Genomic DNA, 26,986 nt, shown 5'->3' with positions numbered 1-26,986 from the left:
CTCCTCACAGTGTGCTCCTCACTCTCCTTCTCAGTCTCCTCCTCACAGTGTGCTCCTCACTCTGCTCCTCACAGTTTGCTCCTCACAGTCTGCTCCTTGGTCTACTCACAGCCTTCTCCTCCTCACAGTGTACTCCTCACTCTCCTCCTCAGTCTCCTCCTCCTCACAGTCTGCTCCCCAGTTTGCTCCTCAGTCTTCTCCTCTCAGTTTATGCCTCAGTCTCCTCCTTTTCAGTCTGCTTCCCAGTCTGCTCCTCACAGTCTCCTCACTCTGCTCCTCACAGTCTACTCCTGCTTGCAGTCTGCTCCTCACATTCTCCTCCTCAGATCAGCTGTGTGTGCTGTGTGTAAAGGTCGAGTGTGATCTGATCAAACGCCCTTTTGTGTCAAGTCAAATGTGACAATGGTTTTATTCTTCTTTTGAGGAGCACCGATCCTGAAGAATGGGTCAAATGCAGGTTTAACCCTGAGACACTGAAGGATGGGTCAAGTGCAGATGACCCTGCACATACGGGCCTGTGGACATTTCATGAATAAAGACACATTAATTAATTTAATATTCTGTAATGTTTTGCTGTGGTCTCGTTGCAGCTTATCGACGACTCTTATGAACAACATAAGAAAAATAAAAGTACAAAGAGCTTTATGGAGAATACAAGATTAAAATACTTTTAAATACATGAAAATACACCAAATAAACACATACTTTTATATGAATGTGGTTTTGTTTCAGTCATAATTCAAAATATAAAGGAATGACCTGAACATGCTTAAAGGAACAGTGGTCATAATACTCCCAGTTCAGTCCTGGTCCAGTTCTGTATTAGTCCTGGTTCAGTCGTGGTCCAGTCCTAGGTTAGTTCAGGTTTAGTCCTGGTTTAGTCCTGGTTTAGTCCTGGTTTAGTCCTGGTTTAGTCCTGGTTTAGTCCTGGTTCAGTTCTTGCTCTTCTGAATCAGGAGTGTGCGTTTTGATGAACATCTCTCACATTACTCTTAATCAGAGAATAAAATAAAACATATATTTTTAAGTCATTTGGACGGATCAGAATTCTCAATAAAATATTAAGTATAAAAGTCAACAAAAATAAACTTCATACATTTCAGGAATTATGGAATTTGACATCAAATATAAAGTACTTTTTACACAGAAAATACATTTGGAAAAGAGGAGAGTGTCAGAGAAGACGAGAAGGAGAGGTGGAGAGCAGAGAAGCAGAGGAGAGGGTCACAGGAGCAGACGAGAGGAGCAAAGGAGAGGGTCAGAAGAGCAGAGGAGAGGAGCAGAGGAGAAGAGGGTTGGAGGAGCAGAGGATGCTTGTTTTGAGTCAGTTATTCTGTATTTAAAGTCTATACTTCATACTATAATTTCAAAGATCATTCCAACATGGCGTCTCTTAGTAGATTTCATCTGGATCCAGCATCTCTCGGGGTCAGTAAAGGTCACTCTAACGTGGTGCGGCAGGTCCCTTTGTAACAGCGCTCTCTCATCTCTTTGCTTTGCATCAGTTTTTAGTGCAGATTTTTAGGATCTGAAGGGTCATTCCAACATGGCGGCTTTCTGTGAGATCACTGAGCTTGTTTATGCTCTTTCTTCAGTGAAGTTTGTGTTTTTGTAACTAGGTTCTTCAATCGGCTCAGTCCTTTACTGTAAAACTGTTCAAAGAGTGATGTCAGTGTCTCTTGTGTTTGTGGGAGGTCATTCCAACATGGCGTCCAGCTGATCGGCGAGGTCGTCAAACATGGTCCCGATGTCGTCCAGAATGGTCCCTGCAGATTTGACGGAGCCGATGGAGCTGAGGAAAGAGACACTTTAGTCAAAAACGGAGTTTGTGAATCTGTATTTTAAAACATTTTAAAACGTGATTGTTGAGAATAAAAATAAGTTAAATTGATATGTCCTGTAACTTCACTGACACCAGTTTACTGATTAATCACATCTAGAGTCGTTTACTGACCCTGAACTCTGACCCTCTGACTACACTAGTGTCACAGACTGTATAAAGAAGAGACTGAGGGAGTTTGACACCACCCACAGGAAGTTCACCGAGGCTAGCTGTTATAGCGGCTAACCTGGAGTTCCATATTTGGAATTCCATGAATATCATAGCAACCAAAGAGCAAATCAAGAGTGAGGGTATTGAAGGTAAGACTCCTTCCCTCTTAGCAATGCTGTCAATAAAACCTATTGCTAACGGTAGCGGAAGCGACTTCTGAGAAAGAAGGCACCTGATTGGTCTGCTATTATTTTTATTGACAGTTGTACTGTGACAGTAGTACCTTGAGAGCAGTACTTTGACAGTAGTGCTTTGCAGTACTCTATTCTCACCTGGCGGTGCCGTGCTCCAGGCTGCGCTCCACGTCATGTAGAGCCGCCTCCAGACTCACACTGGTCTGATCCAATCGCAGCTGCACTTCTGAATCATGTGACCCGGGAGAGATCATGTGACTACGGGAGGGCGAGCGGGCGGGGCTGAGGGCGGGGCTTAGGGAGTGGGAAGGACTGAAGGCGGGGCTTAGGCTGCGTGGGGAGGAGGGGGAGGAGAAGGCCACACTCTGGACCACAGAGACGGAGACGCCAGGAGACGACCGACCAGAACCTGAGGAGCAGAGAAACAGACAGGGTTAAAGAGACAAGAGCAAAGACAAGAACAGACTGGAGCAAACAGGAGCACTCCGTAGACTGTAAAGAAGTGTGATATGTCCAGGCTATGGAGCAGGGTGAAAGCTGCAAGAATTAATAGGAATAACTGACAACTCGACTCTTTAAATCATTGTAACTAAGTATTGCTCATCACTAATGCTAACATTAACGTTAACAGATTATTATGAAACCCAAAAAGACTGACCGTGGTTCAGCAGACTCTGGCGCACTGGTTTAGGAGCCACCACAGGTTTGGGAGAGAGAGGAGGTCTGTGCAGAGAACCCGGAGAAGAAACGGGAGAACCAGGTCTGAAAAGGGGCTCTGGCCTGAGAGGAGACCCAGGGAAGGGTGCTCGGTCCTGGGTCAGTCTCAGAGGAGACCCAGGGGAAGGGGCTCGGTCCTGGGTCAGTCTGAGAGGAGACCCAGGGGAAGGGGCTCGGTCCTGGGTCAGTCTGAGAGGAGACCCTGGGGAAGGGGCTCGGTCCTGGGTCAGTCTGAGAGGAGACCTAGGGGAAGGGGCTCGTTCATGGGTCAGTCTGAGAGGAGACCCAGGGGAAGGGGCTCGGTCCTGGGTCAGTCTGAGAGGAGATCCTGCTCTCAGTGGAGATCCAGGTCGGAAGGGGGGCTCTGGCCGGAGAGGGGACCCAGGGGAGGGGGCTCGATCCTGGGCAGGCTTTAGAGGAAAGGCCCTGAGCTCCTCCTGACTGGACGTGGTGCTGTCAGGCCCCTGCTCCTGGGAGCCACGACTGGGAGACCCCTCACCCTGGTCTTTGGGTTTGTGTCTTCGCTTCACTGTGTCTGACTCTTTCAGGTTAAACTCCAAAGTCTGGTCTCTGGTCTGGTCCTTGGTCTGGTCCCTGTTCTGGTCCCTGTTCTGGTCCCTGTTCTGGTCCCTGGTCTGGTCTCTGGTCTGGTCTCTGGTCTGGTCTCTGGTCTTGTCCTGGTTCTGGCTCAGTTGCAGGACCTCTTCAGCTCGGGGTGGGGGAGGGGCTTTGGGTCTCTGCTTGATGGTTAGATTCCCCTCTTCGGCGAATGGGATGCACTCACTGGAGCTGCTCTGAGAGGCTCCGCCCAAAGCTCGCGGCTCCTCCGAATCTGAGTCCAACCTCTGGACCCGCCTTCGCACCACAACACCCTCCTGTGATTGAACAGAAGGAGAGGACACAGCCAATGAGCTGTTAGGACTGAAAAAACTAACAAATGGACAGCCCAAGGTCAGGATTAAATCAGTTTGAACCCAGATCTAACCCAGTATTAACCCAAGTCTGACCAAAGTATGATCCAGGTCTAAATGAGGACTAAACCAGGTCTAAACCAGGTCTGACCCAGGTTTAACCCAGGACTAACTCAGGTCTAAACCAGATCTAACCCAGGATTAACCCAGGTCTGACTCAGGTCTAAACCAGATCTAAACCAGATCTAAACCAGGACTGAATAAGGTTTAAACAGCGACTAAACGAGGACTAAACCAGGTCTAAACCAGGTCTAAACCAGATCTGACCCAGGTCTACACGTACCTGGTGGCTGGTCTCTGCTGCAGGCCCTTCAAGGGCCTTTGCAAGGGTCCGGACTCGCCCGGGGCTATCGGACACGCTGCTGTCGCTGTGCTCGTCACTTGGTGAGCTGACGGAGCTGAGGCGTTTAGGAGGGGGAGGGGGTGGGCCTTTCCTCCGTGCTCTGACAGCAAAGGACTGGCTCCGCCCCACACGTTCCCCCTCAGAGCCACCGGGGGCACCCCTCTGCGAGCGCCGCCGGCTCAATGTGGCGTAGGATGGAGGAAGAACTGCCTCTTCCTCATCCTCGCCCTGCTCGCCATCGGACAGAGAGCCCCGGGACACGTGCGGCTGCTTCAGGAGGGAGGGCCCACGGGGGGAAGAGGAGGGGCCACGGGGGGATGAGGCAGGGCCATAATGCGAGGGTTTGGCGGGGATGGGTGGGTACTTGAAGACCGTGGCAGTTCCTTGGGGGACCTGTTTGGGGCGGGACTGGTCTCTGGACTCAAGAGGGTCAAGGGGCGTGTCCAGAGGTGTGTCCTGTGACCGCCCGGAGCCTCGGGAGCGTGCACTCAGACTCTCCTCGCTCTGGGACAGGCTCAGGGACTGGTCTGGCCCACAGGGGGCGCACTGTAACTCCGCGCTCAGGTCACTGTCCTAAACACAAACAGCTACAGCGTTAGCCTCATTTACCCTGCCCCTGCACCAGCAGTGGATACACGCTGTTACCTGGAGGCTGGGGTTCCTGGGGCTCGGGGGCCCCGGGGCTCGTCTCCTCAGGGGCCCCTCCTCTTGCTCCGCAGCTCTGTGCAGCTCACACACACGACGCACAGCCAACATCAGCTTCTTCTGGTGACCTGCACAAACACTCAGTATTATTACTCTGTCTGCAACACAGACTGAATAAAGATTGTGATTCAAATGAAGCTCATCGAGGTTAGCAGTTATAGCGGCTAATCTGTAGCTGAGTTCCATATTTCGAATTCCTATTGTGAGTATCATAGCAACCAAAGAGCCAATCAGGAGCGAGGCTGTTGAAGGTAAGGCCCCTTCCTGCCCACGGTGCTGGTTTAGCAAGAAGCAAACGCTTTACAACACTGTCAATCAAATCTGTTGCTAAAGCTAGCGGGTGTGACCTCAGGGAAAGAAGGCGCCTGATTTGTCTGTTATTGATGTTCTCATTAATCTTGATTTAGGGACAAAATAGTAAAGGGACAAAATAGTAAAATAAAAACCCTAGGGTCATGTGGAGTGGGTTAATACGAACATTTTGAGGTCAGAAGGGCGAGTCTGACCGAAGGGTCACGCTTTTTACATAGAAAGTGAATTGGAGCCGAATCACTCATGCTCACTTCCTATTTGGAATGCTGCAGCTAGCCAGTTAGCTAATTGTTGTGGAAATTACAATTCTAGATGAAAAATGATCTATTTGTGAATGAGAAAATGAACTTTACACTTACACAGGTAGAACAACATAGAGTTTCCTGTGTGATGGAGACAGAGCCGTCACACATGTTAAGGTTTGGTCTGGGTCTGACACACTGACACAGATCAAATGCATTTGAAGACATACGGTAAGAATATTTTTTCCACAACATGAATATTCTTAAATTTCCAACACATGAAGTTTATTTATATATACAGTCTCTGCAGTGACATACTTCATCAGTGCACTGCACAAACACCTCAGTATTATTACTCTGTCTGCAGTCACATCTATGTACTGCTAGTACACACATGCAGCACTGGTACATACATACTGAAGTACACAGAGGCCACAGAGTACAGTACTAGTACACAGAGTACAAAGAGGGAAGGACTGACCCAGTTTGGTGATGCCGATCTCCTGCAGGTCCTCCCAGCTCAGGTCTCTGACAATCTCCATAGAGTCATAGCCGTTTTCACACAGTCTCCTCTGGTACTGCAGTAACCCGATGGTACTGAGCCAGGCACCCAGGTCTGTCTGTAAGTACAAATACTACTACTACTGATACTACCAGTACTACTACAGTATAATAAAACTGCAGTAGTCCAGTAGTATCGATGTGCACTACTTGTACACTTGTACTAGTGCAGTGTTTGTGTATTTTCTGTGTATTTTTGGTTATTAATCTCACAGGGATGTAGTCCGGGAGCCACTCGGGGATGCTGAGGTTAGTAATCTCCATGGCGATCTTCTTGCGGTGTCCAGGTTTGGTTACTCCGATCGCTGTCAGGTCCTGAGGAGAGCAGAGGTTAGCCTTAAACGTACAGTGCCGCCTTAAACACACAGCGCCGCCTTAACGCAGTGCCGCCTTCAGACTCATTTAAATTGCTCACTCACTGAGTGACTGTATTTTCAAAATGGCCATTCACCTTTTCTGCATTTGGACTGATTATGAAATGACTGATACTTTTCACAGCTGTACGTTTTTTCAATTATTGATAAAAACGAACTGCAACTTTTACCAATGACATAAATGTAAATAGCTCCCCTTAAAAGCCCTGATGGAACAGACTTAAGAACCCAAACCTCGGGCGTCATGCGGCTGATGGTCGGAACGTCGTATCCGTTGTTCAAGAAGTTTGGCGTGTACTGCTCCAGCTGGAACTCACTCAGCCACTGCAAGATGGCCTCCGCATCCTGCAACAAACAGGGTTAAGCTACAGGAGCGAGATACCCTCCCTGTGTGTCAGATGCCCTCCCTGTGTGTCAGATGCCCTCCCTGTGTGTCACATGCCCTCCCTGTGTGTCACATGCCCTCCCTGTGTGTCAGATGCCTTCCCTGTGTCTCCATGGGGTTTCTTTCTGTGTAAAAGCTCCTAACCCTGTAGTTTAGACCTCTACAAACAAGAATCAATGTTGGACAATGCTGGACAATACTGGACAATACTGGACAATACTGGACTACTTTCCATTTTTCCAGTGATTCAAAAATCAATGGAATATCCTCAAAAACCATGGAAACCCAACATGTGAGTTGCTGTTGATGTGTGTGACGTCAGTGTGTGTCTGTGTGTTCCTGTAAATATGTGTACATGAGGGTGGTCTGACCTTTCCGTCTAGGAGCTGCTGAGGTCTCACAAACTGCTGCGTGACTGGCTCTGCTCTGGACTGAACTGTGACTGTGTGCCGCCGAGGAGCGCCCCCTACAGGCAGAGAGAGGGAGGTTATCACTCATATTCATTATTGGCCCTCGCCAGTCACAAAGTGAATGTTCTATTTTCAACTTTAAAAAAAAAAATCTTTCAAAATGACTCAATAGCACCATCTCAAAAATGAAAATATATTATGGCAATGCCAGACCTTTTTCATTGTAGACAAATGCAATTTGGTACAAGCATAGCACATCTCTAGTCAAGTAAAAAATTATATTATGATCCCATCCTAAACCCTACAGGAAGTTGGCCATTGTGGGGAGAACAAAATTTTTGCAAATGTTTACCTCTCACTTTTGAATTTTTTTACATGTGGATTTTCATTAAAAAAGCTTGAAAATTGGAACTAGAAAAAATGAACTAGACCCATGTGCAATTACAGATTACTCTTGAATTAGGATAAGTCATAAAATGTGGGTGTGGCCAACATGCAAAGAAAAAAAAAACTTTTTTACAAGAATTCAACTGTGTGTAACTCACACATGTAGTGTTCTTTTCACCTGCATTAATATACATTTCCTCCATAATGATTTTCTGAACGCAATGATATACAATATACATAGCGATGTAGAGACATTACATTGCTCTACAGCGCCCATTTTATGACATTTGTCATAAAAATACATGGGTTTTGGTTAACTCGATTGAAAAAATTACTTTGTCATAGATCACTGAAATTTGGCACTTATTCTCCACAACATACGTAACAAAAAACCCAATGAGGACATACCTCCTACTGAATAGGATAGTGACAGTGACATTGATAGTGACATTTAGACGCAGTTTTGGGGGGAGGGGCAATGAAATTGCAGACGAGAGGCATGATCCCCGTGGTCGCAAGGGGTGGCGGGGGCCTTTATCACTGTATGTGTCTTGAATTATTATTATATTCACTGCAAACAATGTATTAACAAAGTGTCACTTTTGTTTTTGACGCTTTGAGTCTCCCCTCTCTTTGCTCTTCGCTCTGAGCTAAGTCACTCCCCCTTCAGAGTGACATCACAACACACTCAGTGTGCATCCCACTAATGAAACTACAGCACATCACATCAGGTTTGTGAAGTTGTGGTGTAGTTGTGCATCATGTAGGCTTGTGGGCGGAGTCTACAGGCTCGTACTGTTAATCGTGAGGAGGGTTTGAATAGGGCTTTGGAGAGATCGCTAGATTACTCAAACATGGATGGATGACATCTAAAACCGCTTCAAGCATGTTTTTGATGTTAGAACATGGGAGAGAGTGCCAGTACATTTTGAATAATACTCCCTCTTTAAAGTTAATATGTATATAACACACCCCTGTGTGCAGGTGTGAGCAGGTGTTTAGAAGAGACCTGTGTCTCAGGTATAAACTGTGATGTCGTACACACCTGTGTCTCAGGTATAAACTGTGATGTCGTACACACCTGCGTCTCAGGTATAAACTGTGATGTCGTACATACCTGTGTCTCAGGTATAAACTGTGATGTCGTACACACCTGTGTCTCAGGTATAAACTGTGATGTCGTACATACCTGTGTCTCAGATATAAATTGTGATGTTTTAACGCACCTGTGGGGGAGTCATGCTGTTTGAAGTCTCCACTAGATGGTGTCAACTGCAAAAAGACACAAAACATCTATGTCAGAGAAGTAGGGCCTAATGCTCCTGAGGAACCATAGAAATCATAGAAGCCACACCAGTTCTAAACCTGTGGGATTTAAAAGGGATTTAAACTAATAATTGACAGGACTGAAGTGTCAATGGGAACAATAGTTTTCTGCTACGTATGTTTTGTTTGTTAGTTTCAATACCTTTACAGATAAAAACACTTATTTTGTAGTCTTAATTGGTTTTAAAAACAGTTCAAAATAACTGTTATATTTACATTTACTGGCTGCTAGCTTAGCTAAACTAACAAATCTGAAGCAGTATTTTGCTTTACATGTGAAAGGATTATCCCTTTTTCCTGCTTCATTGTTTATAATGTTAGATAAAGTAAAGTCTCTATGTCTGCATCTTTGTCTGTTTGATGCAGCAGCCATCTTGAGACGACAAAAGTGGTGAATACTTGAGATGCTCAGAATGCATAAGGTAAGTGAGGAATAACTATGGACCACAGCAAATTCTGTTTTTAATGACTTTAACAGTAAAATCAGGAGACCTTTTAAGGATATAGTGTTTAACATATTTCTACACATGTTTAAATCTGAACCTTAACCCTTTACAGGATAAACCCCAGGAAAGACAGTACCTTATCATGGTGCGTGTGGCTGCAGTTCTGTGTGGACCCGTTGGTAGCGCTGTTGCTCTCTGTGCTTTGTCCGCTGCCGGCGCTGCGTGTGCTCGCCACGCTCGCAGTGCTGCCCACACTGCTGCGGTCTCCCGCTGCAACAACAGATGCAATTTTGGCTCTAAACACCACTGTCTGTAATGAAGCACCTAATGAGTCTAAACCAGGACTAAACCAAGATTAAACAAGAACTGAACCAGGACTGAATCGGGACTAAACCAGGACTGAACCAGGACTGAACCAGGTCTAAATCTAGTCAAAACTAGAACTAATCAAGTTCTAAACCTGGACTTAACCAGGTCTAAACCAGGACTATAACAGGACTACACCAGGACTACAACTGGTCTAAACATGGACTATAACCAAACTATTTCAGGTAAAATAGGTCTTAAGATCTGTGACTGAACCAGGACTAAACCAGGATCAAACATGAACTGAACCGAGACTGAATCAGGACTAAACCAGGACTAAACAAGAACTGAGCCAGGGCTAAAGCAAGACTGACCCAGGACTAAACAAGGACTGAACCAGGACTGAACCAGGACTAAACCAGGTCTGTGAATATGCAGGGTTAAAATACCAAGAATGAAAATACAAAATGTTTTAAGGTTTTAGTTTCATGGTTTTAAAGTTACGTGTTATTACTGTAAAATTGTTATTAACACAACAAACAAACCGTGACTTTGGGTTAACAGGGAGAGACACCGTGTTTGGCTGAGGAGAGTGTGCGTTTGTCTCTGATTAGTTTTGTAGTGAAACAATCAGAATGAGTCACAAAGGAACTCTCTGATTGGCTGGTACAGGTGCGTTCTGCTCTCTGATTGGCTGACCTGCCGTACCTGTGTTAGTGAAGTGGGCGTACAGTGTGTAGCCGTCGTCCGTCTGAGAGAGGAGCGGCGTGACGAGGGGACGGGGCAGGTCCAGGGGGCGGGGCAGATCCAGGGGGCGGGGCAGGCGGTGGGCAGTGGGCAGAGAGGCGTGTCTACAGAGAGCGCCCCCTGCAGGAGGTTAGGAGCAGGGTGAGGTTAGACACAGAGGAGTGGAGGGGTGGAGCCTGGTCAGCCCACAACCAATCACAGCGCTTGTCTTTAAGCAATGCTTTTTTCACACAATTTTGAAAATGTATTTTTTTTTTATTCTGTGATTGTTCAGACGAGGCTGACGAGGCTCAGACTGGACCAGAACTCTGTAAAACATATTTGTTTCAGTGATGGCTGGGAAATGACAAAAGGTCTAAACCAGGTCTGGATCGGGTCTGGACCAGGTCTGGACCAGGTCTGGACCAGGTCTGGACCAGGTCTGGACCAGGTCTGGACCAGGTCTGGACCAGGTCTGGACCAGAGACTTTGTGAAAGCAGTTACAATAACATTGGGTGCAGAGTAGGCAGGTAGGTAAGTAGAGTTGTTTTATGGTCAAAGTAGTCGTAGTAGTACAGACAGTAGTAATAGCAGTAGTAGTAGTAGTGATAGTATTCGTAGTACTTACCAAGGCGTCGGCTCAGTACTTCAACGATACTCGGGGGGAAGAATCCCACTCGGTCGGTTCCTCTCTGAGAGTCGTGAATGTGACCCTTCCACCGGCCGTCGGCATGCTGCTCCATCACCTGAATATAAAAAAGTACTGTTACTACTACAAGTAGTATTACAGTACTACTACTACTACTACAGCAAACTCTGTGTTGTTACCGTGATGATGTCGCCCGCTCGGATGTTCAGGGCCGTGGGGTCGTGGACGTTCCAATAATCCTTCAGCGCTCTGACCTGCAGCACCCCAGTGGCATCTGCAACAAGACCAGGTAAAAACCAGAACTAAACCAAGACTAAACTAGGACTGAAAAGGACTCAACCAGGTTTAAACCAGGACTGAACCAGGACTGAACCAGGACTAAACCAGGATTAAACCAGGTCTGAACCAGGACTCAACAAGGACTAAACCAGGATTAAACCAGGACCAAACCAGGACTAAATCAGGAGTAAACCAGGTCTAAACCAGGAGTAAACCAGGACTGAAACAAGACTAAACCAGACCTGAACCAGGACCGAACCAGGAATAAACCAGGACGGAACCACAACTGAACCTGGACAAAACCAGGACTAAACCAGGTCTAAGCCAAGACTGAGCCAGGACTGAACCAAGAGTAAAACAGGTCTAAACCAGGTCTAAATCAGGACTAAACCAGGACAGGCTTGTACCTCGGAGCAGTTGCTTGATGTCTCTGCTGGCTGTGGAGGTGGTGAACTGGTTGACAATGTCCAGAGCCGTTTGGTTGTATGTGTTTCTGATGTTCACGTCGACTCCGGCCTGAGGAACGTAAAGTGCAGAACGTTTGTGACCTGTGACCTCTGTGTGACCTCTGTGTGACCTTTGCAGTCAGACTTGCCCTAGGGCAGCACAGACTGAAGGAACAGTTATTATTTTATTTATGTATTTATTCCTGTAAAAATACCAATTACTATTAAAATACTGGAATCCTTAACAGACTCACATCCAGCAGCAGTCGCACCACCTCGGTCTTCCCATAGAGGGCAGCCTCATGCAGAGCTGTACCTGATTTGGTAGTTTTGTTTATGTCGATGCCCGACTTTAACAGCAGTCTGACAATATAAGATACAAGGTACTGTTAAGTACTGTAAAGTACTAAACAGTACTACACAGTACTACACATTACAACTTCAACAGCCATCTGAAAATACAAGATATAAAGTACTGCAAAGCACTGTAAAGTACTACACAGTACTGCACAGTACGAAACACAATCCATCTTAAATGAAAAAGGAAAAAAAGCAATGGATTGACTGACCTAATGACGTCTTTGTGTCCATTGCGCGCAGCCAGATGCAGAGGAGTCGTGAAGGACGAGTCTGACGGCTCCTTCCTCTCGCCCTCCAACAGCCCGGCAGCCATGTTACTACTGAGCAGGAGCTGAGCCACCTGTCCAACATGTCCACACACATGTACACGTGAATTTTCCTGTCACGCGCACATGTACACGTGAATGTCCCTGCCACGCGCACATGTACACGTGAATGTCCCTGCCACACATGTACAGGTGAATGTCCCTGTCACACACACATGTACAGGTGAATGTCCCTGTCACACACACATGTACAGGTGAATGTCCCTGTCACGCACATGCACAGGTGAAGTGTCTGTAAATGTCCACTGGGGGGGTGCTGAGAGTAGCAAGTGAAAGAATGAAATCCGACAGCTGTCCCTCTAAACATAGACCCCTCAGATTTGGACTCGTCTAGTCTGGTCTGGTCTCTGGTCTGGTCTCTGGTCTGGTCTCTGGTCTGGTCTCTGGTCTGGTCTCTGGTCTGGTCTCTGGTCTGGTCTCTGGTCTGGTCTCTGGTCTGGTCTCTCAGTGATCATTAATGCTCTGATATCAGTCAAATGTTGGGTCTTTTTCATCATTCGTCCAAATATTAAAGGTCCGTGAAAAAAAAGTCTCAGTAGAGTCTGTAGCTGGAAGTTTTGTAAGCTCCAACCCCCAGAGGAGACACGAGGAGATGAGAGGAGGAGACAAGAGGAGACAAGGAGGGACGTGGACAGAGGACAGAGGAGGAAACAGGAGACGAGGAGACAGAGAAGACAAGGAGACGGAGGAGATGAGGAGACAAGAGGAGATGAGGAGACAGAGGAGATGAGGAGAGGAGGGAAAGAGGAGACAAGAGAATAGGAGAGGAGGGAAAAAGGAAACAAGAGGAGAGAAGGAGACAGAAGAGGAGACGAGAGAAGACGAAGAGAAGAGGAATGAGGAGACAAGAGGAGACGAGAGAAGGAGACAGGGGAGACAAAGAGGGAGGTGGACAAAGGACAGAGGAGGAGACATGGAGAGGAGGCGACAGAGGAGACGAGGAGGGAGGTGGACAGAGGACAAAGGAAGAGACGAGGAGAGGGGATGAACAGAGGAGACGAGGAGATGAGAGGATGAAGACAAGAACAGGGAGCACTGACCTGGAAGCGTCCAAACTCACAGGCCAGGTCCAGAGGAGTCTTTTTGGCTTTGTTCAGGAGACATGGGTTTGACTGGTGCTGCAGCAACATCTCAGACTGAAAGAGGAAAGAACCCGGTTTAGTCCTGGTTTAGTCCTGGTTTAGTCCTGGTTTAGCCCTGGTTCAGTCCTGGTCTAGTCCTGGTTTAGTCCTGGTTCAGTCCTGGTCTGGTCCTGGTCTAGTCCTGGTCCAGTACTCACCACCTGGAAGTGTCCGTACTGGGCGGACAGGTGCAGGGGTGTGTGTCCGTCCTGTGATGTCCCATTCACAGAAGCGCCGCCCCTGAGCAGCAGCAGCACAGAGTCAGCCCCGCCCCTCCACGCCGCGTAGTGCAGAGGACGCATGCCTGTAGGGGGCAGTACAGAGGGAATGTTAAAGGTCCTATATTACACATAATGTTACCTCCTCAAAAACATACCTGGAGTTGTGTTTTGTTTCATTCACACATGTTTGAGTAACACTTTATTATTAGTCTGTTTACATCTCCAAAGCTCAAAATGCTCTGTTCCACCCTGTGATGTCATGACGTTGTAGTTTTCAAGTTAACAGCTCCTTTTACCTTTAGTTCAGTGGCAATTCCAGGGGTGAAAACATCCAAATTATTTTAATGAAGATGCATGGAGTTTAAAAACACAGTGGAGCACTTCCTGTATTACCACATGACATCACAAGGTGCAACAGAGTATTTTCTGTTAGAGAGAAGAACACAGCCTAAATATGCAGGATTTATGTTTTAAACATGTGCAAATGAAACAAAACACAACTCCAGGTCTGTCTGTGATGAGGAAACAACATTAGAGCAGAGGTCATAACATAGAGTAATACAGGCCCTTTATGGTACACTTCCTTCTCCTAAAGTGTTCTCTGCATTTGACCCATCCTTCAGTGTCTCTGGGTTAAACCTGCATTTTTTGAAATTGTGAGACAATAATTAAAAAAGACATTAGGCATTTTGATTTGAGGGAAAAGGGAGTGCATACATCAGGTTTTAAGGGCATGGCAACACTAAGAATGGCATTTGTTCTTCTTATATTGGAGTGTAGGTGTGTGTGTGTGGGGGGGGTGTGTGTGTGTGTGTGCGCACGTGTGTGTATGAGTAGGTAAGTAATAAAATAGAAAAAGAAAACCAAGGAAATGTGAGGGAAAGGCCACAATATTGGAAAAAAAGAGAGAATAAGTAAATAAGTAATTTAGTGAGGTTCAATTTTTCCTTTTTTTTTTTGGCTAAATAAGATCAGCACAGCCAGGGGCGGCGGCCTTCTTCCTGGTCACACCTTGACCCTGAGGGTGCTGACCAGTATGGCTCTATTGTGAGGCAACCTTCTGACCCATAAGGGAGTTGGTTTGCCTCATCTGTTGAGCAGCTCTGTCAGATTTGTTTTTTATTTTTTCCCTTCTTCTCCTCTTCCTCCCCTTCCTTCCCTCTGAATTACTGATTCAGACTAAGGTGAGCTGTTTTCGTAATATAATAATTGTTTTTTCAAAATATTAATAAATTTACAGAAAAATTAAGAAAAAGTGAGAAGTTGATAGTGATGTGGGTGGCATTTGAGTATGTATATATATATATATATATATATATATATATATATATATATATATATATATATATATATATATATATATACACATACATACATACATACATACATACATACGAGAGAAAAGGGACAGAGAATAGAATGGAAGGAGAAAAAAAAGAAAAATGAGATGTGTGCAGGAGGTCAGATTAATTTGTGAGTAAAGTTATAAGCGGGGAGCTGATGGAGGGGGCGTCTAAATTGGTATGGTTGGATGAGGAGGGTGTATTTTCATGAGTGATATGGTCCAGAAGGAGGTTTTTCCATTAAGAAATGCTCATTTTATTTTATGTCTTGTTTTCCAGTTCATGAGGATCATTTTCTTGGTGACAGCCAGGGTAAGAAAGAGTGTTTTGTTTTTTTTGCGTAGTTCAGTTTGGTTGTGGATGTGTTGCCAAGTATGCAGAGGAGAGGGTTTGGACCAAAGACTGGTGTTAGTAGTTTTGTGATCCTTTCTCAGAAATGATAGACCGGGGTGCAGTGCTAGAAGGCGTGGATGTAGGTGTCCCGGGTGTTTTGGTTGCAGTTGTAGTTAACTGAGGTGAAACCCATTTTTGATAATCTTTGTCCTGTGTAGTGCATTCTATGGATAATTTTGTATTGAATCAGTTGTAAATTTGTGTTGGATGTCATGGTGTAGATCTTTTGGCAGATCTGATATGGCATCAGGAGTGACCGTCAGGTCCTGTTCCCATTTGGCCATGGGGAGGTAAAGAGATGTATTTTTGCGATTGTTTGATAGTTTTTTGAGTTTTTTTCTTGTCTTTAGGATGAGAAGATCAGTGTTTGTTGGTGTATCCCGATGCCATATTCAAGGATAGGATGTTTGAAGGAGGAGATTGTGTTGTTGTGAAAGATGTGTTCTATGTGTGTTATGCCTTTCTCTGACCATGTACGGAAGTGAAGCGGTTCGTTATTGCTAAGAATTTCTGAGTTGTTCCAGATATGTGTTGGTTTTGAAGTGCCTAGGAGTGAGTTAGTAATTTCATGGAGTTTCCACCAGGCAGTCAGAGCAGAGGATATTGTCGTATATCTAAAACAGGGATTTGATGTAACTGATTGGCTGAGGAATGGCATGTCCGAAAGTGAGAGATTATGGCTATGCATCCATTCCAGGTCTAACCAAGTACTGTCAGACTGGATCCATTCTAAAATGAATTGAAGCTGGCTGGAGATGAAGTATTGGTAAAAGTTTGGGGTATCAAGTTCACCTTGTAATTTAGGTTCTTGTAGTGTTGTCAATTTGATCCTTGATGGTTTATTTTTCCAGTAGAATTGTATGATTATTGTGTCTAGAGAGTTGAACCACGTACTTGGAGGGTGAGTGGGAAGCATGGAAAAAAGGTAGTTAATTTTGGGGAGTATGGGCATTTTGACTGCAGCTATTCCACCAGTGAGAGAGAGTGGGAGGTTTATCCGTTGTAGGAGTCTGTCTGTTGTTGCATCCCATGTAGTGTTTATTGAACGAATGGAAGACTTTTGCCAGTTTATCAAATAGTCAGATTTGAGATTTGAGAGAATGTTTTCATTAGGTTGCTGGTTTCATCCAGGGATGTTTATGGATTTTGTAAAAATAAAAGTATATCATCTGGGTTAAACCCATCTTTCAGTGTCTTTGGGTTAAATCTGTCAGAAGCAGTGGGACCCATCTCCAGATCTTCAGCTAGTCTTGGTCAGGAGAACCTTAGTGGGAGAATTTGAACTATTGTGCCACAGACACAGGGAGAATACACAAACTCCACACAGAAAGGCCTGGGAGTGGAACCAGGGACCTTCTGGCTGTGAGGTGAGAGGAAGGTGTTTCCTTCATGTCTGTGTTCCTCCTTCTATGGGGTATTAAAATTGGGGTATTTACTTCTCTGGGGTATTAAAGAGGGTATTAAAGAGAGATCACTAAATTACTGAAACATGCATGGATGACACTAAACACTCTTCAGACATATTTTTGGTGAGGGAACAGCCTTAGAACATGGGAGAAAGCAAAAAAGTCAATTTTGCATAATACCCCCTCTTTAAGAAATGAGAAAGCAATGCACAGAATTGGACCCGGTCTGGACCCGGTCTGGACCCGGTCTGGACCCGGTCTGGACCCGGTCTGGACCCGGTCTGGACCCAGACTGACCGTTGCTGTCCTTGATGTCGACTGAGGCCTGGGCGTCGAGCAGAGCAGAAAGAAGCTCAGAGGATCCACAGAGAGCAGCATGATGGAGAGCAGAGAACCTGAAAGAGAACACGACCGTTAGACTGGACTGAACTAGGACAGAACCCGGACAGAACCAGTACAGAACCAGAACAGAACCAGGACAGAACCAGAACAGAACCAGGACAGAACCAGGACTGAACCTCGGGTCACATCCACGCTCTCTCTCAGGTCACGTGCACACTCGCTCAGGTCACATGCACGCTAGCTCGGGTCGCTCAGGTTACGTGCACACTCGCTCGGGTCACGTGCGCACTCGCTCAAGGTAGGTGCACACTCGCTCGGGTCAAGTGCACGCTCACTCAGGTCACATGCACACTCGCTGGGGTCGCTTGAGTCACGTGACATCCCTGTGGGTTAGTGTCAGACATGAAACCAGCTCATTCTGAACACATTCAATGAACTGGAGAAAACACGTCTCTCCATCAGATACTCTCCTCCCTCGCTCTCACTCCTCTCTCTCACCCACATTTCTCCCTTTCGCCTCTCTTTCTCCTCCCTTCTCTCTGTCAGACACCCCCCCCTCTTCCCCCCTTCACTTCTCTCCATCTTTCTCTCTTGCATCTCTCTCCCTTCAGCTCTCCTCCCCTATTCCTCACTCTCCATCTCTTTCCATCTCTTCTCTCTTGCGTCTCTTCTGTGTCCTCCTTGTGCATGAGAGGAGCCTGGGGGCAGAGCGTCTAATGGACTCAGGTCTCATTCACTCTCTCCTCTTCCCTCTCTCTATCTGTATGTCTCTCCTCTTCCCTTCTCTGTATCTGTCTATCTGTCACTCTCTCCCCTCTCTCTCTCCTCTTCCCCTCTCTCTATCTGTCCGTCTCTGTCCGTCATTCACCCTCTCTCCTCTTCTCTCTCTGATAACTCTCAAAGAACAAAAAGGAATTATGTTTTCAGAGTAGGAGCATGTCCAAACTAAAAATAAAACTAAACCAGGAATGAACCGGGACTGAACCAGGACTGAACCAGGACTGAACCAAGACTGAACCAGGACTAAACCAGGACTAAACCAGGACTACATGTGGATGTGTCTTTTGTTTGAGCTCTTTCACTACAGCTGAACATTCCACTCACATTCCAGTTCAACCGACCAATCAGAGCGCAGCACCCCTTTAAACTGGCCAATCACTGCTCTCCTTTCTGTCAACACTGAGAAGCAGGCGTTTGAACTGGGGCCACAGACAAACAAAAAGTCCTGGTTTATTCCTGGTTCAGTCCTGGTTCAGACCTGGTTCAGACCTGGTTCAGTCCTAGTTCAGACCTGGTTCAGACCTGGTTCAGTCCTGGTTTAGTCCCTGGTTTACTCCTGGTTTATTCCCTGCACTAGGTACTGGATGATATTGAAATTTGGTGTCACAATTATCATGTCCAAAATAACTGGAACGATTGTATCACGATAATTATTGTTGCTGATAGTTTAAAAATATTCTGGATATGAATAATTACAATTTTAATATTATGAATAACTTCCATATTTAAACAGCAGTTATAATGTTGTACTTTGTTGTAAGTGAAAACAACAGTGATGCAGAGATCATCAGGGAGAAGTATTTTTTTTCTGCACATTCTGGTGACACAATGGTGATTATCTTTGTTGGCGATTATCAAAATTATATAAAAAGTACCACAAAAGATTATTGTCAACCCTTTTTATCACGATAAACGATATTATTGATTATCATCCCATCCCTATCCTGGAGCGGTCTTAAATTAGTCTGAAGTGGTTTTGGAGTAGATGAGTCTCGACCTTTGACCCTGACCCTAAAGTCTTCTTCTGGATTTATGACCTGTTGATTTAGTCGCCATCTTTCCTCCAACATCTCCCTGGAAACGTGAAAGCATCTACAAAGGTCTCAGCAAATATTAGTGTTCACATTTCACAGAGCCAGTGCTGAAGTCCTGGCTTAGACCTGGTTTTTGGCCTCGAGTAGTCCTGGTTTAGTCCTGCTACTAAACCGGGTCTAAACTAGATCTAAACCAGTACTCACCTAACCAGTACTCACTCATTCCAGACTGACACTGTCACTCTGAATTGAGTTCTACACATTTATCTGTAGCGGCTCTGACACTGATCAGGACCTATCAGGACGTTCAAACGAACACTTGAATCTAATTGGTAAAAACGTCACAACAGCGGAACTGCTGAAAAATCTAACTTTGGCTAAATCCAGTGAAATCCTGAAAGGCTCAGATGTCTTTCCCTCCAGAAAAGCATAACATTCTTCCCTCTTCACGAATGGCACAAACTAAAGTCTATGCTAAGTAAGTTATGCTAAGTTTTATTTTGGCCCTTGGGACAACGGATGGAAATTAGCTTTAAATTAGCCTGACCGTCGGCGGACTGCCTGCTCCGTCATGTTTGCTTTGGTTCGTTTAGGCGCTTCACCTTTCTGTGACTGGCCCTATCACAGCAGCGGGAGCCAAGATGGATTCTTGGAGTTTGTGATTCTCAAATATTAGATCCATGTGGCTGTGGTCACTCACCCGTCTGAGTCCTGGTAGTTCACGTTCAGGCGTTTGGTTGATCCGAGCAGCTCTGAAAAATATGAAATCAAAATCAGAAATGACAACAAAACAAATCAGGAGAAAAAACAGGTCTGCCAGGATCCCAGTCAGGACCAGGTCTGGTTATGATTCTGGTCAGGACCAGATCTGGTTAGGATTCTGGTCTAGAGTATCTCGCTGGAGGATTGTTCTGCGTGTTTTAGGCAGACACCGGCAGAACATGCAAACTCATCAGAGAAAGACCCCACTCAGCACATTAAAGCAGCCCAATCAGATCTGGTCCTGACCAGGACCTTAACCAGATCTGGTCCTGACCAGGACATTAACCAGAACTTGTCCTGAACAGGACCTTAACCAGAGCTGGTCCTGACCGGGATCATAACCAGATCTGGTCCAGGCCAGCATCCTGGCTCCTCAGAAAGACATTTATTAGTACTGAAATGACTGATGAGAGAAATAGTTAATCCTGATTACTATGTGGTTGATTGCAAAATCCTGGCTTAGTCCTGGTTTAGTCCTGATTTTGTCCTTATTTGGTTATGATTTGGTTTAGTCCTGATTAAGTCTCGGTTAAGTCCCGGTTTAGTCCTGGTTTATTCCTGGTTTAGTCCTGGTTTGGACCTGATTAGGTGTTCTGATTTGGTCCTGATTTAGTTTAGTTCTGGTTTAGTCCTGGTTTGGTCCTGGTTTGGTCCTGGTTGGGTCCTGGTTTGGTTTATTCCTGGTTCAGTCCCGGTTCAGTCCAGGTTCAGTCCCGGTTCAGTCCCGGTTTAGTCCTGGTTTAGTCCTGGTTTAGTCCTGGTTTAGTCCTGGTCTGGTTCTAGGTCTTCAGAGGAGGAGGAGCTGCAGAGGAATGCACTCAGGCTGTGATTAGGGTCAGTGTGGTCCAGGCTACATATAGACTCACACTAAGGAGTTTTGGTTCAGCTCTGATTTAGTCCTGGTTCAGTGATATTTTAGTCCTGGTTTTGTCCTGGTTCAGTCCTAGTTTAGTCCTGGTTCAGCCCTGATTTAGTCCTGGTTCAGTCCTGGTTTAGTCCTGGCTCAGTCCTAGTTTAGTCCTGATTTAATCCTGGTTCAGTCCTGGTTTAGACCTGGCTCAGTCCTGGTTTAGTTCTGGCTTAGTCTTGGTTCAGTCCTGGTTTAGTTCTGAGCTCAGGTCTCAGGAATGAAATGAGAAATGGCCTCAGGAAAAGGAAGTGATATCACAGGGAGGCCACTTCCAGGAAACTCTGAATCCATCAGAACCAAACCAGGACTACAGGACTACACCAAGACTGAACCAGGACTAAACCAGGGACTAAACCAGGGACAAAACCAGGGACTAAACCAGGACTAAAATAGGACTGAACCAGGTCTGAACCAGAACTGAACCAGGTCTGAACCAGAACTGAAGCGCGACTAAACCAGGGCTAAACCAGGACTGAACCAGGTCTGAACCAGGACCGAACCATTACGTAACTAGAGCTAAACAAGATTAAACCAGGACTTAAACAGGACTTAAACAGGTCTATAAAAGCCCAAACATGTCTCATCTAGATTTCCTATTTCTTTTGTTCCTGAGCCAAAATGTGAGGAGCAGCACAGGGCGGGACTTCCTGTTCAGGTCACACAGAGGACAGGACCATGAGAGAACATCTCCCATGATCCTGTCACACACGGATACAGGAGCATGGGAGAGCATCTGAGGCACAGGGATACATGACAATGGGAGGGCATCTGACACACAGAGTGCATCGTGGGAGCTGTCTCTCAGGGCAGTGTTCTGTTGTTGGTCACATGACACTCACATAAAAGACTTGTTATGTAACTCACAAAGAAAAGAATCCTAGTTTAGTCCTGGTGCAGTCCTGGTTCAGTCCTGGTTTAGCCCTACTTTAGTCCTGGTTCAGTCCTGGTTTAGTCCTGGTTTAGTCCTGGTTTAGTCCTGGTTTAGTCCCGGTTTAGTCCTGGTTTAGTCCTGGTTTAGACTGGGTTTAGTCCTGGTTCAGTCCTGGTTCAGTCCTGGTTTAGTCCTGGTTTAGTTCTGGTTCAGTCCTGGTTTAGTCCTGGTTTAGTCCTGGAAAGAGACCGTTGAACAAAAACAGATGCAGGAAGGAAAGGAGACAAGGAAAGGACATGAGGAGATGAGGGAGGAAGGAGGGATGACAGACGAGTGTAAAGGAGTGGGATCCTGTTTGTGGTAGACGCCGTTCCTAAAAGTAATAGCAGTAGCAGTACTTGAAATGGTAGTAGTAGTATTTGTAATAGTAATAGTATTATTTGTAGAGGTAGTAGTAGTAGTAACAGTGTTGTAGTATAGTGGTACTAGCAGTAGTAAAGTAATAGTACTCACTGCTCCTGTTGGCTTTGAGTTTGGACAGCAGCTTCTGGGTCTGGCTCAGGTCTCCATTCTTCACGGCCTGGAGGAGGTCCTGCTCCTTCCCCATGGTCCTCCTCCAGACCTGGACTAGACTGGGACTAAACCAGGACTAGACCCAAAATCAGACTTAGACTAGACCAGAGATCTGATCCAAGGCCAAAGAATTTAGACCCCGGAAACCAGACAACAGCCTGGTCCTGAGTCCAGACTACAGCGGGTCTGTGGACAGGTCCATCTGAGGACTGACCCAGGTCTAAGGACACAGAGGACAGGAGCAGTAGGCGGGGTCAGACGCACCTGTCAGGAGAACACAACACAAAAGCTGTGTTTAGACGACATCGCCACATTCTACAGACCAATCATATTTAACACAGATGACATCGCCACATTCTACAGACCAATCATATTTAACACAGGTGACATCACATATTCTACAGGCCAATCATATTTAACACAGATGACATCACATATTCTACAGGCCAATCATATTTAACACAGATGACATCACATATTCTACAGGCCGATCATATTTAACACAGATGACATCACATATTCTACAGGCCAATCATATTTAACACAGATGACATCACATATTCTACAGGCCAATCATATTTAACACAGATGACATCACATATTCTACAGGCCAATCATATTTAACACAGATGAAGCAGATAAAATGAATCTTGTTCAAATGCAGGTATGTGTTGTCATCACAGACTGCATGAAGAAGTGACTGAGGGAGTGTGACCTCACCCACAGCGTCTGGCTCCAGATGAAGCTCATCGAGGCTAGCAGTTATAGCGGCTAATCTGGAGCACGGTTCCAAATTTTAAATTCTGGGGGATCCTGGGGGTTTTATTTTGCTATTTTGTCCTTAAATCAAGATCAAGATATGAACATTAAAAACAGACAAATCGGGTGCCTTCTTTCCCCGAGATTGCTCACACTAGCATTAGCAACAGGTGTGAATGACAGCGTTGCTAAGCGCCCACTCCCTGCTAAACCAGCGGTGCAGGTGGGCGTTACCTTCAACAGCCTCACTCTGGATTGGCTCTTTGGTTGCTGTGATACTTGCGGTCAGAATTCTCGGCTCCAAATTGGCCCCTATAACTGCTTCATTTTTCGCTGACTGCTGTGTGTGACGTCACAGTCCCTCAGTCTGTGAGCGGGACTCAGCTCCAGAGTGGGATCTGGCTCCAGAGCAGTGTGAGCAAATCAGACTGAGAAAAGGGGCCTAGATTCAGTAACAAACAAAAATCTGATGTTACAAGCACTTCAGTGAGGAAGTCCTGATTCAGTCCGGGTTAAGTCCCGATTTAGTCCTGGTTTCAACCTGGTTCAGTTCTGCTTTCGACTTGGTTTAGGTCTGGTTTAGCTCTTTTTTTAGATCTGGTTTAGGTCTGGTTCAGTCCTAGTTTAGACCCGGTTTAGTCCTGGTTTAATCTCAGTTTATTACCATTTTACTCCCTGCTTAGACTAGGTTAAATCCTGGTTAATTCCATGTTTTAGACTTGGTTTAGTGCTGTTTAGTCCTGAATTAGTCCTAGTTTAGATCTGGTTTAGTCTTGGTTCAGTCCTGGTCCAGTCCTGGTCCAGTCCTGGTCCAGTCCTGGTCCAGTCCTTGTTTAGTCTTGGTTTAGACCTGGCTTAGACCTGGTTTAGATCTGGTTTAGGCCTAGTTTAGGCCTGGTTTAGTTCTTGCTTAGTCCCGGTTTATACCTGGTTCAGTCCTGATTTATTCTTGTTTCAGTCCTGGTTAATTCCTGGTTTAGACCTGGTTTAGGCCTGGTTTAGTTCTTGCTTAGTCCCGGTTTAGACCAGATTTAGTCCTGGTTTAGTCCTTGCTTAGTCCGGGTTTAGAGGTGGTTCTTGTGGTCTGTTGACATGTGTCGTCTCAAATAAACTTTTACTGTTTGAGTTTGAACAAAATGAACAAGTTTATTTGAGTTTTATTGAGTTGTAAAATGTGGTCTCTTTAAAACCAGCTCAGATTTGGGACAAGGACGAGACCACAAAATCCGGACCTAATTCTGTCCTGGTTCAGTCCAAATGAAAACCTGAAACCATCAAACGGGATGAAACACAGAGCTCTTCATAAACTTTATATAACATTATTAACACTGTGTAATTAACTCAGAATGAGACGTGGAACCCGACTTTGGTCCTGGTTTAGTCCTCAGATCTTGTTTCAGATCCTGGTTTAGTCCTCAGATCCTGGTTTAGTTCTGGTTTAGTTTTTGTTGTAGTCTAGGTTTAGTCAACAGTAAACATTGGCTTTCAATTAGTTTTAGCTTAGGCCTGGTTTAGACCTGGTTTAGTCCTGATTTGATTTTAGTCCAGGTCTGTGTGAGTGGTGCTGGACTGAGCCTGAGGCAGAGACAGAACTAAAGAAACTACAAGTGGGTTATATAAGAGGACTGAAGCAGGACTGAATCACGACTAAACCAGGACTACTACAGGACTACTACAGGACTGAACCAGGACTGAACCAGGACTAAACCAGGAATAAAACCACGTCTGAACCAGGACTAAACAAGGACTAAAACAGGAATAAAACCACGTCTGAACCAGGACTAAACTAGGACTAAACAGGGACTAAACCATGCTTGAACCAGGACTAAACCAGGACTAAACCAGGACTAAACCAGGACTAAACCAGGACTGAATAAGGACTGAACCAGGAATAAACCAGGACTGAATTAAGACTAAACCAGATCTGAATCTGGACTTAACCAAAACTGAACCAAGACTAAACCAGGACTGAACCCGGCATTACATCAGGGATGAACCAGTATTAAACCTGGTATAAACCAGGTCTAAATCAGGATTTAAACCAGCATTATTACTAAACCAGGACTAAACCGAGACTAAACCAGGACAAACCTGGTCTGAATTTAGACTGAACCAGGACTGAACCAGAATTAAACTAGATCAAAACCAGGTCCAAAACAGGATTAAAACCAGTATTATGACTAAACCAGGTCTAAACTTAGTCCTCTACTATTATTCCCTATATTTAGTCTCAAATTACGCGTTTTGTCTCCAAATGTCATGAAGAATGTGACCGCCGAAGTCCAGCCGAGCCCCGTGAGGAATGGAACCCGCGACTCGGACACATGTTTGGGCTATTTTAAACTCTACACAAACTCTGTGAAACTCTTATGAATGCTCAATAGCCCGTAAAATGTATTTATAATCCTGTGGTCCGTGTTGTAATCACTTTAGTCTCAAATGATGTCCAAATCCCAAGGGAAGCGTCAACTTTCACCTTTACGCACGAAATCCTCCCCGAGATATCATAATTCTTCCATCTTTAGTTAACAAATGCGTAATAAATCAGTTGTAACACAGATATATGTCATAAATTTTAAACGTCGGGGTAAACTGTCAAATTCGGCTCGATTTATTTCTGTTTATAACCTTCACAAGTCTTCTAAATACCCGGTAGAGTGTTTGAAAACGCCCACACCGCTACGGATCATTTAACGCAGAACAAACGGCACATTTCACGGGACTTTACTACGATTTACGGCGCTGCTTTTACGTATCCTTAGGTATAACGTTTTAACGCGATAAAACAGTAATATACTTTAGTTTTTCAAGATAATTTGTGAGGTTTTAAGCCGAGAAAGTATATAAAGTTAGACTGGACGTTGGTCTGATCTGCTCACGACCTTTGCGACAACTTTACTAACGTTAATATGTGAAAAATGCGATAAATTCTAACCAATATTTAGCTGTAGAATGTTTAAAAGTGGTGAAATTTACCTTAGTTGGGTCAAACGTGCGTGGAAGCCAGAAATCTGCCGTTTAACAGAGTTTGTAGGAAGAGTCGTGTCGCATTGGTGGAAAAAAAAAGTTAAGTATATCCAGATTTGTGCCTAAATTCCGTTAAAATGTCTTAAATCCGACATGAAATGGGTTAAAATGTTGATAAAAGTTGTTAAAAGTGTCGTGGGCCCCTGCAGCGGGACACGGGAGGACATGGGAGCGGGGATAGGAGCAGTTTTAGCCCCGTGGAAAGGCTCGGATCCCGGGACTTTTCCCTTTGGAGTGTGCGGAGAGTGGAGAGGTTCGGAAAGGTGAGAGCGCGCGGGATTTACGCACAGACAGAACGTCCGGTGCCGCGTCTTCACAATAAAACACGGAGCAGGGACAAGCGGAAGTCAGACTCTTTCACAATAAACACACAAAACAATATAACTATTCCGCTGACAGGAAAAAGTAATGTTTAGTAAAAAGAAGAGAACACATGCGGGTCAAACCAGTATAACGGAAATAAGGTCAAGGAGCCAGTGACAAACATCTTAAACAAGAATTAATTTTTTTGTTTCTTTGTTTGTGTATTTTGTTTGTTTATTGCAGTGAAATGCGTCTTTACTGTGAGTGGGCTTTGACTATAATATTCCACAGTATGGTATAAAATCTATCTCCATGGGGAATGTTCTAAAGTATGGCTTTAAGCATGCAGATGACGTGTCACGTTCAGAAAACTACACACTGTAGCTTTAATTATTATAATAGTATATGTATGTTTGTCCTTTAGCCCTGGTGTCACAGATGCCCTCCCACAGAGCACGGCTGTGTTAAAGTGTTTTCATGTCAGGGACGTGAGAGTTTAAGAGGCTGTGGTCACAAAGTGACTTCTAAAACGATCAAACGTATTAATACAACTTCAACTTCACTTTATTTGTGTCCCCCATGGGGCAATTAGTTTTACAGCAGAGAGAATACAAAAAAGACAAACACATAAAAACATTGAAAGGACACAAAAAAAAAAAAAAACTGTACATATTTGTCCATC

General features: G+C 45.2%; 1 protein-coding gene across 2 annotated transcripts; it reads right to left on the bottom strand.

Moving 5' to 3' along the window:
* Window positions 1–625: 625 nt before the first annotated feature.
* LOC117374697 (caskin-2-like) lies at window positions 626–26,235 on the bottom strand. 2 transcript variants are annotated; one of them, XM_033970883.2, is made up of 23 exons: window positions 25,951–26,229; window positions 22,156–22,479; window positions 19,800–19,851; window positions 17,241–17,338; window positions 13,739–13,884; window positions 13,500–13,595; window positions 12,343–12,473; window positions 12,028–12,136; window positions 11,735–11,843; window positions 11,228–11,322; window positions 11,028–11,145; window positions 10,381–10,539; window positions 9,503–9,636; window positions 8,821–8,866; window positions 7,169–7,263; window positions 6,647–6,757; window positions 6,252–6,353; window positions 5,959–6,097; window positions 4,864–4,991; window positions 4,159–4,791; window positions 2,846–3,779; window positions 2,326–2,596; window positions 626–1,792 (listed from the first exon to the last, which is right to left on the bottom strand). In XM_033970883.2, exons 2-23 carry the CDS (start codon window positions 22,247–22,249, stop codon window positions 1,696–1,698), a joined length of 3,897 nt encoding a protein of 1,298 aa, XP_033826774.1. In that variant the 5' UTR covers window positions 22,250–22,479; window positions 25,951–26,229; the 3' UTR covers window positions 626–1,695. The 2 variants fall into 2 exon arrangements, with proteins under 2 accessions (XP_033826774.1, XP_055079375.1); XM_055223400.1 differs by lacking the exon at window positions 10,381–10,539 and having other exon boundaries at window positions 25,951–26,235.
* Between the last annotated feature and the right edge of the window lie 751 nt (window positions 26,236–26,986).

This window comes from Periophthalmus magnuspinnatus, chromosome 8 (assembly GCF_009829125.3).
Source record: "Periophthalmus magnuspinnatus isolate fPerMag1 chromosome 8, fPerMag1.2.pri, whole genome shotgun sequence".
Classification (NCBI taxonomy): domain Eukaryota; kingdom Metazoa; phylum Chordata; class Actinopteri; order Gobiiformes; family Gobiidae; genus Periophthalmus; species Periophthalmus magnuspinnatus.
The sequence above is the reverse complement of the archived record's forward strand: the minus strand, read 5'-3'. Positions and strand labels throughout refer to the sequence as shown.

Bases quoted from the DNA above. Each gene is read 5' to 3' on its own strand.
- LOC117374697 (XM_033970883.2), bottom strand. From the start codon at position 22,249: ATGGGGAAGGAGCAGGACCTCCTCCAGGCCGTGAAGAATGGAGACCTG. The intron at 19,852-22,155 runs GTGAGTACTATT...CATATTTTTCAG, and splicing joins ACTCAAAGCCAACAGGAGCA to AGCTGCTCGGATCAACCAAA. The intron at 12,137-12,342 runs GTCAGTCAATCC...TTATATTGTCAG, and splicing joins GGACACAAAGACGTCATTAG to ACTGCTGTTAAAGTCGGGCA.